The 15,067-nt window shown below is 39.4% G+C and overlaps 2 protein-coding genes across 2 annotated transcripts; both read left to right on the plus strand.

Moving 5' to 3' along the window:
* The first annotated feature begins 1,535 nt into the window (after nt 1-1,535).
* gdf3 (growth differentiation factor 3) lies at nt 1,536-2,807 on the plus strand. Its single transcript, XM_058399945.1, has 2 exons — nt 1,536-1,862; nt 1,953-2,807. The coding sequence occupies exons 1-2, from the start codon at nt 1,562-1,564 to the stop codon at nt 2,783-2,785; spliced, it is 1,134 nt and encodes a 377-aa protein (XP_058255928.1). The 5' UTR covers nt 1,536-1,561; the 3' UTR covers nt 2,786-2,807.
* Nucleotides 2,808-3,232: 425 nt separating this feature from the next.
* bmp2a (bone morphogenetic protein 2a) lies at nt 3,233-6,024 on the plus strand. The gene is made up of 2 exons (XM_058399944.1): nt 3,233-4,504; nt 5,008-6,024. Exons 1-2 carry the CDS (start codon nt 4,174-4,176, stop codon nt 5,853-5,855), a joined length of 1,179 nt encoding a protein of 392 aa, XP_058255927.1. The 5' UTR covers nt 3,233-4,173; the 3' UTR covers nt 5,856-6,024.
* The last annotated feature ends 9,043 nt before the right edge of the window (nt 6,025-15,067 follow it).

Consider the following 15,067-nt stretch of genomic DNA (forward strand, 5'->3'; position numbering starts at 1 on the left):
CTAAAAGGAGTCGATGAGTAAACGTAGAGCACAAAGTGTGATTGTGACAAATATGGAGGAGAGTACAATATCTTGTTTAAAATTGTTCTTATTTTATCACTGGCTTGTCAGAGATTGTGTTTCTTGTTGTAATGGTATCAATGCAGCTCCTTACCACACATGCACATCCTACTCACAGTGTAAACAGACCCGGATATAAAAAAAAATATTAATAATAAATATGGTGGAAATTGCAAAATATTACACCCCAATTCCATTCCACACAGACAAATCAGTGATTTAATTACATTATACAATTTCTAGATAACCCAGGTCACTGAACCCAATTTTTCACCCACTCTTTGAGGCCTGTTCACCGCACACTGTTCTATATTTTTCAGTTAGTGCTGTACAAATGGAATGTAAGCAGCGAGTTCAGCCAAGAAACTGTTATCTGGAACACACTAATGGATCAGTCAGTTGTGTCTTGTCAGTGCTTTTCTAGCTTTGGTCCTGGGAATGTGTTTGATAAAAAACATTTTTTTTCTCTCTGTGGCCCAATAGGATGCAGCATGTTAGACCCAAGGATGACAAAAGGTTTTGAAGAGTAGACTTATACTGAAAACACATGCACAATACTTCAGACTTGCTATAAGACTATAGATTTCAATTTTTGGATCAGGAACTGGAGACATTCTCACAATCTTGCCTTAATGAGACTATCATTGTGGTAACTGTGACAGCCTAAAGCTGGCGGTATACTTCAACTGAAAAAGAACCACCCAGTCGTCGGTAAACTCAAAGAGAAATGGGTGTTAAGTATTTCTAGGACACTGTAGCGCCTGGAGGAACAGAATGGCTTTGAGAGGGCTGCATTGAATCGAATTAAAGCCAATTGAATGGAACTGAAATTAACCAAATAATTTTTGTCTTTCTGCATGTTCAACGTTTTGCCTGACTGCCAGTTGGAAGCATGCCATAAGATTATGTGTGCCTTTTGCATGCAGTACTGAATGATTATGATTTTGTATAATTATATTGTACTTTACTGAATTGATGTATTTACTCTCATACATATATTACAACTATATAAATTCCAACTATGGCTATAAAATACTACATCATTTTAGGAAATTGGTAAAATGATGTGGTATTCCTCCACGTTAGTATAGGCCTACATTTAACAAGAGTAGCCACGTTTTAGACTTCGTAATCAATGTTTGGTGTGAAATGTGTTTGTGACCTACTTTTATAATCTGTTATACTGTATGTTGATAATGTATTATTATTATTGTTGTTGTTGATGATGATGATGCTATACCTTAATTGACCTAGTTCTGTACCAAACATTGCATAGTCCTTATATACATCCTTAGATAATTACATTTTGAAAATGAATGTAGTGATTATCTATACATCAGGCACTGTCTCCATGTGCGAATCCCTACACTAATTACAAAGCCACCTCTGTGCGTCTCATGTGCATATCGATTGCTTCCGGTTTTGTTAGGGCGCCTTTGACTTCTCCACCAATCAGATTTCACTCCTCGCGCTTTTAGCAACACGTTCGCCGGCACTAACGATGAAAAGGCCTGTACAGCGTGAGTTTTTTTTGCAGCTTGCAGTCAACATGGCTGGTTTTAAGTTTTTATTTCTGTTGCCGTTGTGTGTTTTTGTGAGCACCGAGAACACGCACATTCAAGAACGACTGTTTTTAAGTTCTCTTGGGCTGTTAAGTCGACCGAGACCGACGATGCATGGCCCAGTGCCCTCAGTGTTGTGGAAAATGTTTAAAAAGGCTGAGAAAAAGCGCGAGTCGGATGCATGCACAGTCCCAGAGTATGGAGTAAGAGGAAACATTGTCAGATATGTGCTAGACCAAGGTGAGATTTCATGCCATTAACTTGTTAGCTTAAGCCATGTGGTTTATAAGCCGACTCTCATTAACCGCCAAATCTGGTGTTTCTCAACAGGCAGGGTGATTGTTGATTCCAGCAGTGGCTGCTCCGCGTGTGTAGAGCACCATTTGTACTTTAATATGTCTGTTCTGGAGGATGTTGAACAGCTTTCTTTGGCCCAGTTGGAAGTAAAGTTCAAACACGACTCGTTTCCCGCGTCACGCAAAGACCTCGCCTTCAACATGCACGTCTACAGAGTTTTAAGGAGCGCGTTAAAGGGCATGGCTCATGAATCCAGCCGTAAGCTGCTGATCTCCCAGTCTGTTCAAATCACCCTAGGGACTATTCGGTTTAACCTGACCGATCTGGCCGAGTCGTGGAGAAGACCGGGCAAAAACTACGGCATGGTGTTGGCATTGCAGGCCACTCATCTCAGCAACGAGCTGGACCAGGATGGTAATGTGAAAATCTCGCATCGAGGTCACGTGGAGATGCCGCAGTTGGTCTCGTCGCTTGTGGTCGTTTCTCTGAACCCCCAGCAGTGCAGATCAAGGAAGAAGCGCAGCGCCTATTACTTACCCGTCACTCCCAGCAACGTGTGCAAACCCAGACGCCTCTACATCGACTTTAAAGATGTGGGCTGGCAAGACTGGATCATCGCGCCCCAAGGATACGTGGCTAATTACTGCCACGGAGAGTGCCCCTTTCCTCTGAGCGAGAGCTTGAACGGGACTAACCACGCCATTCTGCAGACACTGGTGCACTCATTTGACCCGAAAGGAACTCCTCAGCCATGCTGCGTTCCCATCAAACTGTCTCCCATCTCCATGCTCTACTACGATAATAATGACAATGTGGTGCTCAGGCATTATGAGGACATGGTAGTGGATGAATGTGGTTGTAGATGAATAGTGGTTGTTTCTTTTATATGCATACAATAAACTTTTGATTTAAAAAAAGGGCGTCACGTTTATTGTACTTTTAGCCACACGTCATACAGGCTACCTATTTCGGCGTGTGCAAGGCTCGATAACCGCCACTGGCTGGCGCGCTATGTCCAAAATATATGCAATGCACTTGAACAATACTAATCCCTCTTTAAAACACTAACCATTCCAGGCTAGGTTAGGTACCTGCACATTATATGATCTTAAATGTGCCCAAAATAATGTAATTCATTCAGTCAATGAAGATAAGATGACAAAAAGCCAGTTTGTTTTGTAAAACTATCTGTGTCTATAATATACCGGAAACATGCGCCCCAGACAGCTAATAATCCTATTTGACAGCATGAATAGTTTTTTTCCCTTCCTTTGCCCGGTTATGTGTTCACTCGTGACATCACTGAGCAACAAAAAGACGCTTGAGCAGAGAAAGAGAGCAGGACTTCAATGAACTTGGCTGCTGCACACTGAACTCCGTGGTTCTCTCTCTTCCTCTCTCTCGCGCGCTCTCTATTTTTTTTACAGCCTAAAAAGTATTTAACTTCACCTCACTATAAGTTGACTAGGCTACACCAGCAAGGCGTACTCTTCAGGGTTTTTAATGACGGACAGCTGAAATCATGTTGCACGAAAAGGCGCTCGGTGCTTTGGGACCTTTCCGGTTTCTGCATAACAGCTGTGCGGCGGTGGCGCGCTCTAAAATGAAAAACACTTTGTGAAACGGCAATAACAGACTTTAAAGGGGGAAAAAAACGAGAGAAAAAGCTGCGCGCTTGGAGTTTCAGCAGGACTCCAGGGCTCATCAGATGCGTGTTGGAAAGGAACGGGACGCAGTAGTGGGCTGCGCACTGACTTCAGCTGGACTTTATCCTCAGAGCCCACTTGGACACACAGCACCTAGCACAGAACGTCGCGTCTTCTTTTCCATGTCTTATCTGAGACCCTTTCTTGCGGATATTTGCTTTTTTTGGTCGTTGTGGATGTTTCTGTGGATCCACCGGAGAGTTTTATAAGGTGATCAGATACTTTGACAGCGTTTTCCTGTGTTTGAGGCGCGTTCTTGCTGCGCGTTTCTATTATAATGAGGAGAAGTTTGGACGATGACAGGCTCACAGTTACAGTATCTGTTTACATCAATCAGATCAGATGAATTTACATTACGTACAGGTCAGTTAAGTGATTAATGAAGGATCCACGTCGGTAATAAATAGTTAAATACAAAAAAATATTGCTAATAATAACAACAGTAATAATAATGGCCAGCTCGAACCGGAGCCGTGGAAGTGCGTGCCGGCTAGTGGCATTTTGATCGCGCCGTCTTCTGCGCCTCGTCTCTCCGCCTCGTAGTGATCATGGTGCCGGTGTTCGCTTTGCTCATTGCGCAGCTCTTCTTCGGAGGCTGCACGGGTCTCCTGCCTGAGATCGGGCGCCGAAAGAACAGCTCTCACCTCTCCCAGGGCGCGCTGGACGCTTTCGAGCTTCGTCTGCTCACCATGTTCGGGCTGAAGCAAAGGCCGAGTCCGAGCAAGTCAGCAGTGGTGCCGCAGTACATGCTGGATCTGTTCACCACGTATTCAGCCAACAGCGCCGAGCAAAAGCAACACAAAGCGAAGAACACAGTGGGCAGGAGCGCAGACAGATCCGCTAGTCGGGCGAACACAGTACGCAGCTTCCATCATGATGGTAAGCCATCACACTTCACCTGAGCCTACTGATAAAGTTCTTTGAGCAAACCTCAGTGTCTGAGTGATCTGTGATCTGTTTGTTTTATGCTAAAAACTTCTTAGTCTAAACTGTGTCACCCGGGTGCATCTTCATTAGCAGATTCATTTTGTTTCATGATAAAAAAAAAAAAAATTATTATGGATTTGTGTTGGATAGGACACACAAAATGTGAGCAAATAGCCATTTAGAACCTTGAACTTTTTCCAGGATGCTTGAGATCTAAATTTGGGATTTAAAGCATAGTGTTATGAGTAACAGATTACTCTGTGTCAGTAAGTATAAACATACACTCTGGAAAGTAACTAGAAATGATTCATAGACCATGTTATTCACTACATTACTTGTGAACTTTGAATCATTTAGTGTAGTTACAAATAACTTTGAAATAGGTTTGTGACTAAGACTGTATCACCTTATTTAATTGCATGAGTGTACTCTGAGTATATTTTAATCTCTTCCAGAATCTACAGAGGAGCTGTCACATCACAGTGGAAAGACAACTCAAAGGTTCCTCTTTAATCTGAGCTCCATCCCAGGAGAGGAGTTTGTCACATCAGCAGAGCTGAGGATTTACAGGGAGCAGGTGATGACGAACAGTAGCAGCAACAGCAGTGCAGGGTACCATCGCATTAACATCCATGAGATCATCAAGCCTGCACTTCCTTTTAAAGAGCCCATCACAAGGCTTCTAGACACTAGACTGGTTCAGCACAGCCTGAGCAAGTGGGAGAGCTTTGATGTGAGTCCTGCTGTCTTGCGGTGGACCATGGAGGGTCACGCCAACCACGGCTTTGTGGTGGAGGTGGTTCACCCAGGCGATGCAGAAGGATCCTACAAGAGACATGTCAGAGTCAGCAGGTCGTTGCATGACAGCGCAGACTCGTGGCCTCAGATGAGGCCGCTGCTGGTGACGTTCAGCCACGATGGCAAAGGACACGTGCTCCACTCTCGGGAGAAACGGCAAGCACGAGGCAACAAGCCAAAGAAGAAACACAAAGCCAACTGCAGGAGGCACTCACTCTATGTGGACTTCAGCGACGTGGGCTGGAATGACTGGATAGTGGCACCACCAGGCTACCATGCCTTTTACTGCCAAGGAGAGTGTCCTTTCCCTCTGGCAGACCACCTAAACTCCACTAACCATGCCATTGTACAGACACTGGTCAACTCAGTGAATAGTAACATTCCCAAGGCATGCTGTGTGCCCACAGACCTGAGCCCCATTTCCCTCCTCTATTTAGATGAGTATGAACGAGTGATCCTGAAAAACTACCAGGACATGGTGGTGGAAGGCTGTGGGTGCCGCTGACGGACACAGACACTACAACACACTTTTGCAAAGACACTTTATCTCCCATTACTACCCTTTATTTATGCTAAGTAAAGTTTTTTTAAAGGATAAAAACACATATTTTGGAAAAAATATATATAAATCTATATTTATGTCCACTAATGGGAAAATAAATATTTTAATTGGAGTTCAACTAATGTATTTTATGATGTACATTTCAATTAGTTTAAATTCAATTTACACACATGAAGTATACTGGTCAGATTTTGTATTTATTTCTATTGTAACCACTTTTAGTGAATAGGTTATATCTATTTATGTGTAATCAGGAAGACAAAAAAAAAAAGATAGATTCGTAAAATGTTCGAACACCTTACATGGGTTTATGTGTCTCTGGTTATGTGTCTCCACAAGACTTGGGCTACTCTGTGCAGAGCTGCTAAAGCCCGAAAGTGTTAAAGATGTGTTGCAATTTCAGTTCCATCCACACTATAGTGTAAAATGGAGTACTGAATATATTCAATAGAATGAAACCATATAGAGCATTGGGCCTTTGTTAAGTACTAAGCAGTGGTGAATGTGAATGCACTTATCTAGAAGCAATGTGACAGGTAGTTGACACTGAATCCTCAGGAACTTTGCTGATATGCGTGAGATTCAAACTATGAGTCTATGAAATCTACCTACAATATAGCCTTAAACACAATTGCTATCTATGTTCTTTTTGTCCTGATGCTTTGGTTCCTTAAAGGTTACTTCATTACCCTTCTAATACCTTGTCAAGTGTCCTTAACTGAATATGTGTTGTTCACGAGATGGCATAATAATTATTTTAATGCCTCGAAACTGTCAAGAACTCTGTTATACAAAGGGGGATGCTGTTGAAGTCAGCTTCTTTGTCATTTACATGTCCAGAAAGAGTACATAATGCAACCCCGTGCTGCTAGACAAATATTTTACTACAACAATTAACCCTCTGTTTTGTTTTTCTCATTCGGGGCTTTATATGTTAAATGAAATTGGCCAAACCTCCCAGTGTTCACTTACTTGAACTCAAATGTTAAAGATGTGTAAGGAAAAAAAAATAAACAACTCTTGTCTAGGAGTCTTTAACAAGATTTATTGGCACTCAACACCAGTGAGGGTTGATAAAAACTATTCTGAAACACTTTTCTTATTTTTAACCTGCATCTAGCTATGATCTCCACCCATTTTTCATTAACTGGGCAATGTAAATGGATGACCTGGGGTATGGAACGACTCTTGCCCTCCACACTGAATAAAATAACCAATGTGAAAGGTAACAGAACAAAAGCTTTATAAGCTTACAGCTAGGTTAAAAGTCAGAGGGATTACAGCTCTACTTCTCTGTGGATCATAAAACGGGGTCTGTGGGAAGTCCTCTTTTTATCTCTTTTACAGCTTTTGTTAAAATGGAACATGCTCCGCTTGGTTGATAAAATGTCTTGACATATGAGTGTTTAAAAAAATTGTCCAAAGTTCATTAGAGGGTCAGTAACTGTATGGTTTCAGAAAGTTCCACTATATCTTGGACACTCTCTTGAAATTAGAGTGTGTGGTTTACAGATGTGAGGAACCGATAAACCCTACCTGTCAAGGTGTGTGCTGAAGAATCCTTAGTGTATACGGTGCATCTGCTCGTCCTCACTTGCACAGCAATAAACTATTGATGTTTCAAAGTGATGTGATAACTTTATTGATCGATCCAGATGTGCTGTAAAGAATTTTTATGTTTCTCTTTGCATATTTATTGTGAAGTCGTGTGACGTTCGAGTGAAAAGGTGAAGATCTTTGTGGTTCATAATTTGTGTTGAGACCATGATAATTGTTGAGATAAGAGCACAGGAACTTCGGAGCTGCTGCTCCAAAGAGCACTTGTCTAGCCTGATGGCATAACAGATAATCGCTGGCTTTTATTTGGCTCCAAGCCAGCTTAATGTAAACTGTCTGCTTCTCATGCAATGTTATTGCCCTGACTAATAACCTTATGCTTACAAAATTCTAAAGTCCCCATAAATTTGATGCATGCTCGTTCCTACTCTACTAAACTATTGGGTTATCATTAAAAAAATTCTTTAACATCTTGTGTGCATATATATATATATATATATGTGTGTGTGTGTGTATGTATGTATGTATGTATGGCACAGTATGGAATTTTCATTCAGAGCTCATTTAAAGAATACACATGTGCACACAACACTGGCTTTGCTTGAGCTCCAGCAGGGCTTGATTTTGGGCAAAGGAGTTTGATGGAGGGAATTTGTCCTGAAGCCTCTCATTTAGCTCATAACCATGAACCAGGATCTCATCTGGACTGCATTTGCACTATAGGGGCCTGACCACAGCGCAAGGAAATCATAGACCCGAAATTGCTGCGCTGCAGAGTCAGTGGCCAAACGCTGGTATTTTTATTTACTTCAGGAGGCAACAAGTTAATTTATACGCATGCAAACGTTTAACTCTGAATACAGCTCACAAAAGCAGCAGCAGAAAATGTGTTCTTGCCTGTGAGGGCATTTGGGTCTTGCTAGTTTAATTGTTTGTTTTCATTGCTTAAGTGTATAAACTGTGCATGAGCCAGTGAGTGTGGAAACTCCTCTCTCATGCTACATTACAGGCTCTTGCAATAGCCTTTTGCTTTACTTCACTGAAGCAAAACACAGATTTAAGCACAGCTGTGCTTTAAGTAGGGAAGATAGCCATTGCAGGTTGCTTGGCCATGCATTACACTATAGATGCATTACACTATTCAATAATTAAGCCTGTTGTGCGCATACAAAAGCACACATCTTATGAGTGCTTATTGTGAAGGCCAGAATGGACTCCAAAATTGTAATATTATAGCCTTCGGATGTGACAGCTAAAGCTCATGAATGAACAGGATGAGCTATTCTGCATCCTAAACAAATTTTTGGTCAGACATTCAACCATTTTGTACTGTGCAACTCTTTTTTAAGAGGAAGTTTTCAATGGTCCCTGTTTACATTCCAGTGGTTACAGCAAGGTAGTTGGTTTGCTAAGCAGTGTCTCCAGGTGCAGAGAGATTGCCGAGGTAATTACAAAGGAAATTCCCTGACCACAGTGACAGTAGCTCTATGACGAGCTCTTACTGTGTCATTTACCTATTCTCCCACATAAGCCCTCAAATACCATCCTTCACATGAGTCAAAGCCTCTTGTGAAGATGCGTGTTTGCTCTCTGAACACACCCTTGAACTGGGTTACTGGAAGCAACATTGCTGCAGAGGGAGGTGAGTAATGATAGGATTCTCTGATTGAATCTTGGAAAAAGAAGGAGAAAAAAGGCAAAAAAGTAAATCATTGATATTTGAGTAAATGAAGAATGCCACCAAGAAGTTTCCAGTAAGAGGTCATATATGAGAGGTCAAAGTATGTAAAGTAGGAAAAAAAAACCTATTTGGAAATATATAGATACTAAAGTGTAGTAAGAAGATTGAGCCTGAGACATAAACACTCATGATTCATTGTTGCATCCAAAACTTTGCATGTACATATCCTTTGATGTCGCTGTCTCTTTCTATTCTGTCCTCAGTGCTTTAATTTACAACTTCCAGGTTTTATCTTTGGGATCACATTTCATTACAACGTGCTGCAATAAATGTACCAAAATATACTTCAGAGTCTGTAAAATGTTATTCACAAAATAACAGATTATTTCACTCATGTTACCCTGAAATGTAGTGCCTGTCATTAAAATCAGACCTTTATTTTATAGCATACTGTGCACAATGCCTAGGGAAAAACAACAATTTGTGAAATGAAAGTAAACAGAATTCATCGCCATGGTAACCTATTGCAAGGGGGAAAAAATAAGTCCTTTTTGTGTCCTTTTACTACTTGACTTTTTTAAGTAAACTGTCACGTCTCCTATATCCCTTTTTTTAGTACAAACAAATGATGTCACTGCGCTGTCATGGGAACCTTGAAGACAGTGACTTTGTAAAGATTGCAAAAAAAAAAAAAAAAAGCCATAAGTTCAAACAAAGCCGCTGCTTGCCACCAAGAACGTTCCTGCCCCTAAAACTCCAACAGCGTAAGCCTCGGCACAAGGCTAGCAACAGGAGTCCTCCACCAAAACATGCTCCTCAGTCTCAGCTGCATCTGTGTAAGATGCTACAGAGCTGTAATTTCATGTGCCGCTGGCTGTATCCGTGAAGATTTATTTTGTGTAAATACATGCTTTACTTCCTCCAGATCCCACCAGCAGATGGCAACCATTAGTCCATCTCACTTTAAACAAAATATGGGCTGATATAAATACTTTGCTGACCACTTCAACGTGTGTGATCAGACTTCTGTCTGCAGGCCATTGCTCCAATTGAATATGAAGCGAGTCTTGCATGTAGGGAGTGTCTGAAAATAGTTTAAAGTGCAGCCTAGCTAAGCTCTTTGCATGCTATGGCTGATGTGCTACAGGGATTTCCTTGAGTCAAAAGGGCATACAGTAAGGGAGTGTGGAGATTTCCTTTGTACAGTGCTTCCTTTTCTCTCAAATTAATACAATGTTATAAAATATATGGAGCAAAGAAAATCAGTTTTTGCCCTTAAAATGAAAAACACACCTAAATTATATTTAAGGAATAGTATAAATGCCAAAAGTGTGATGATTTGGCCATGCAGAGAAAAAAAAGCCATTAAGATATGAAGTAAAGCAGACGAGTGAAGTATGTTCATTTTTATATTTGATATATGTTTACAAAGCTACAGTTTCCATTTACTGTGTCTAATTATGTGATTATCCCTTACCTAACAGACTCCTTTCTTTCTAGGCAATTGTGCTGTTTGGTGCATCAGCAGGCATCACCCACCATTCCTTTTGGTGGACGTAAGCAGTGTTGCCAGGTCTTTGTGACAAAATCATCCTAAATCATGACCATTCAAAATCATTAAAACTATTTCAGTGGTGAATAAAACCAATCCAGTTTCAAAATTCCAAATTTAGTCAAATTCCTGTATTGACCTCCAACGTCACTGGCAAATACACTGTAAAATTATATATTAAAAACAAGTACAATGCATTGTAAAATTATACATTAAAATGACCAAATTTAGCAAGTCAGAAGTATCCCAAAAGTAGCCCAGACATGGCAGCCTTGTAGACAAGAGGGTGTTTCAACCATAAACTGTCATTTAATTATCGTGCATAGAAGGTGTGAGAGAATGACTCAAAATCTATTATATTAGCATTTACCTGTCAGAAAACAGTCCTTTATTCATGGAGATATGAGCAACTAGGTGTGGCTTTCAGTTATTTTGTACTTGCATAATTTTTGAAGAAATTTTGACAACTTTCGATCATTATATCTCAGCCAGTCTGGAAAACCACATATCAAATATGGCAGCTAAGTCTCAACAGACAGATTCATTTTTATCATGATCTGTCAATACCTTAATAAAATCAAAAGCAGTGGTACTCAAATGAGTCCTCAGGCAGGGCCCCAAGACAGTCTCTATTTTGGCCAGATGAAATTTCATAAAACACAAAAGAGAGAAAAATGTTCATCTGTGGAGCCTTTAACAGATCAAACTCTAAAATATCAATCATTAGGTAGACCATGCTACCTAGCAAGCTAGCAAATTAGCTTCCTGACAAAATACCATTAAATGTTATAATAATGTGATGGCCAAAAAAGGATGTTGAGATGAATGCTATTATGCTAATATCAGTAGCATGGCACTTGTATGGAGCACATGGAATCAATGCAATTAAATGGATTTCTCATTGGGAAGGAGAACACACTATACACAAGTCATTAACTGTTGCTTGGCAGCTTGGAAATGTGGATGCCAAACATGGACGCTATAATGTCTTTTATACATTTAAAAGTAAAGGCAGTGTGAAAGTAAAAAGTGGAATTCTTAACGTCTGCCCCAGATATGTTTAGAAATAACAAAGAAAATACTGCAGGAAAAATTAAACTATAATTACTATTAGATTCACCCATAGATTTTACCAAATATAAACACTGTGTCGTTTAGATTTGGGTGGTTAATTAGTCAAATGAATGTCGTTAGTCCTGTGACAGGTATCTCATCCAGATGTGTCTTCCCAGGATAGGCTCTGGATCAGCATCTGGCTCGTGGTCATACATTTTGCTGCAGCAGGGTGATTTTAATAATCACATAACCTTAAACAAAGTCAAGAGGCTATCTTATGCAACAGGCCATCTTGAATTAGGCTGTATCACTAGGCTGTATCACTATCTAATGAGTAATCCTATAATAGCTAGTCTGAGAGTTTGAGTGGTTTAATTCAACTCTGTTCCATGCAGTGGGTGTGTTTCTTGTTGACATTAACCAGGGCTAGCAGGTTTTAACAAAATTTCTATCCTAGCTAAAAAAAAAAAACGTACAAAAGACCTGGATTTTTCAAAGCAAATTTCGGCAGCTGATAGATGGCTGTGGATGTTCTTTCTTGGATAGCCTAATTACAGCAATTACATATAAGAACAGCTTACACTCAATTTCCATCATTGTACAGTTAATAACTTCTATTTGGTATAAGAAACATAATACATAATACTCTAATAATACTAACACTCAAGTTCTTTTAACACTTGACTTCATGATATACAGTTATAGAAGTGGAATAGTTTAGAATGACGCTATCTAGTGTCATCCAGATGATGATGGCTTCCCTTTGGAGTTTTGTCCTTTTGTCACCACTGTCTTGCTCATTAAAAAAAAAAAAAGTTTTATATCCGGATTTCTTTGTGTCACTGTTCACTGTTAAAAGCATCATATAAATAAAACTGAATTGAAATGAATTTATCTTTAACTAGTAGATACCAATATGTTAATGAAAACTTGAAATCAAATGAAATGCTGTTTCTAAGAATCCTTACACGTTGATCATATACTTCTTACCAAGTGCTTTTTAATGAATTATTATGAAGATACTCTGTGACTCCCGTCCTGATCTAAAGTCCCTGGCTGCTTTGAAAAGTGCTTATTATTAGCCAGTGGTGGCAGGGATGTCAGGCTCTCAGCTGTGCATTCTGCAATAGTGTGAGACTCACAGCTGGAGGTGGCTCTGGGAAGAATGTTAGCACGGTCCACCCTCTTTTTGTGCCCTATTACTCCAAGTCCGGAGGCACTCTGAGGGAGTGCACAGGATCAGTTTTCCTCAGTGCTGTTACACACTTTTCAACAGCTACCCACTCCTTCCTCTGCTGGGAACAATATAGAAGTGCTTATAGATGAATAAGTACTATTCTGTGCTTAAGACCTATTTAAGCATTTATTTGAGTTTTAAGTGTCAACATCTGTGCATCAAAACTGCTGATCACACACATTACTTGTCCATCAATGGAAGCAAGTACAGCATGCTAGTTGCCTGTAATAAAATTAGCATTAACACAAGGGCAGATAGATTACTTAGTAATTGCCTTTGCTTTCAGTATAAAAAATATGAGCATCCTATCATAAATGTGCTTTTATGTTAATTAATAAACATACACTACACATGTGAAAAAAGATAAGATATGCTAGTTGACTAGAAAGCTATGTTAACTAGCCCTCTGGGGCTAACTGGATTTGTGAATTTATAATCCATGTGTGTGTCACTTTACATATTAGACTCATTTTTTTAATCTCAGTTTTCTCTTGAGCAAAAAAGGCAAAGCTTCAGAGTTAATCTTTGTGTCCTTTGCTAAGGAAGTTTTAATAATTCTAAACGTTTTAAGTTTCTTGTCTCTGGGGCATTTTAATAGCACACTTGAGTGACTTATGGAGAGTCCATCTGGGCCCACTGTTTTATTAGCTTTTACTTGGCTTATTTAATTACATCTGCCTGATGAGACAACCTTGGCTACGGGAATTAGAGAGGCCTGTTCAGTAGTTAGTATTTGCATTAGTTATATTACTAGATAATAGATTGGATCTTTTATTATTAGGCTAATTCACATTAGTGTAAGTTTGTAAACTATGTTTAAAGGCATGACTAAGAAGAAATTTTTGTCACCAAATTAGTGAAATGAATATTTGTGTATTTAATGTAATCAGCACTTCCTGAGCTGAATATTAGTGATTTAATTTAATTTCCTTCTTTTGTTCTGCTAAAAATCATAAAATTAGAATAACAGAAAGCAGAGCTTATCAGACACTAAATCAACCCAGTTCAAGTACACACTAATAAAATAGTATTCAAGATCAAGAATACTGTATTGAGAACATTGATAATTGCATTACAGTCAGCTTGTCATTTTACAGGAATTATTAGTAAAATTAATGACAAACAGAAATCTGGGAAACTGTTCTTTGCACAGAAATCTATTTACTGTATATTCACATGCTTTTATATGTGTAGGAAACGGAAACAGACCATGCTTTATTACCACATAAAAGTGATACTGGATGGAGAAAAAGTGGCCTTTTGTCTGGAAGTTTTTCAGAGTCAGCCCACGAGAAAATTCATGGTTTAGAGATTTAAGAATAAGCTGATTTATTCAGCTGAAAGGATTTTTATAACAGCTGAACAAATCCAATCACTAAGCGTTAGGGCCATTTCATTCTTGAAATCTGGAGACCACTGAGAACTTTGTGGTAGACTGAAAAGCGCTGAGGCTGACACGCACAAAGCTTTCGTCATGCTTGATTCAATATCTAAACTGATTCTGGCAAGGGCTTGATCATTAGTAAAAGGTTAATTAGGTCTGGATTTTCAGAGGAACAAACCTGTTATTGCTCCAAATACATCATGCCATTGCATTTGAGGTTTTAAAAAACTCTCATATTTAACACCTGAAAAAAAGATTCATGAAGCTTTTTAAGCCTTTGGATAAGTCTTAAGAGTTACCTAAAGAAAGGAGAAATTAAAGGAGAAATTAAACTAAACATTTTTTGTTACCACATTTAACACTGATATTTACAGACATTTAAAACTGCTCATATCCATGACACTAATCATTAGAATATTGATAAGAGCTGTAAAGTTAATTCTGGACTCTGTATGTGTGTGTGTGTGTGTGTCAATGCTCCATTTCCTACTTGCCGAAGTTCAGTAGTGATGATGTGGTTGATTTTTCCTTCAAAGAGAGAGATAGACAGAAAGAGAGAGAGTCGAATGAGAGAAGATTATATGTCTTTGTAGTCAATGCATGACATAACCTTTTTAATTTAGAATATACCAAGGTCATAGGCTTCCTATAATAACTTGGAAGTAACCAAAGACAAACAGAAACCTTT

The sequence above is a fragment of the Hemibagrus wyckioides genome, linkage group LG09, assembly GCF_019097595.1.
Source record: "Hemibagrus wyckioides isolate EC202008001 linkage group LG09, SWU_Hwy_1.0, whole genome shotgun sequence".
Lineage (NCBI taxonomy): Eukaryota > Metazoa > Chordata > Actinopteri > Siluriformes > Bagridae > Hemibagrus > Hemibagrus wyckioides.

Bases quoted from the DNA above. Each gene is read 5' to 3' on its own strand.
- gdf3 (XM_058399945.1), top strand. From the start codon at position 1,562: ATGAAAAGGCCTGTACAGCGTGAGTTTTTTTTGCAGCTTGCAGTCAAC. The intron at 1,863-1,952 runs GTGAGATTTCAT...GTTTCTCAACAG, and splicing joins CAGATATGTGCTAGACCAAG to GCAGGGTGATTGTTGATTCC.
- bmp2a (XM_058399944.1), top strand. From the start codon at position 4,174: ATGGTGCCGGTGTTCGCTTTGCTCATTGCGCAGCTCTTCTTCGGAGGC. The intron at 4,505-5,007 runs GTAAGCCATCAC...AATCTCTTCCAG, and splicing joins ACGCAGCTTCCATCATGATG to AATCTACAGAGGAGCTGTCA.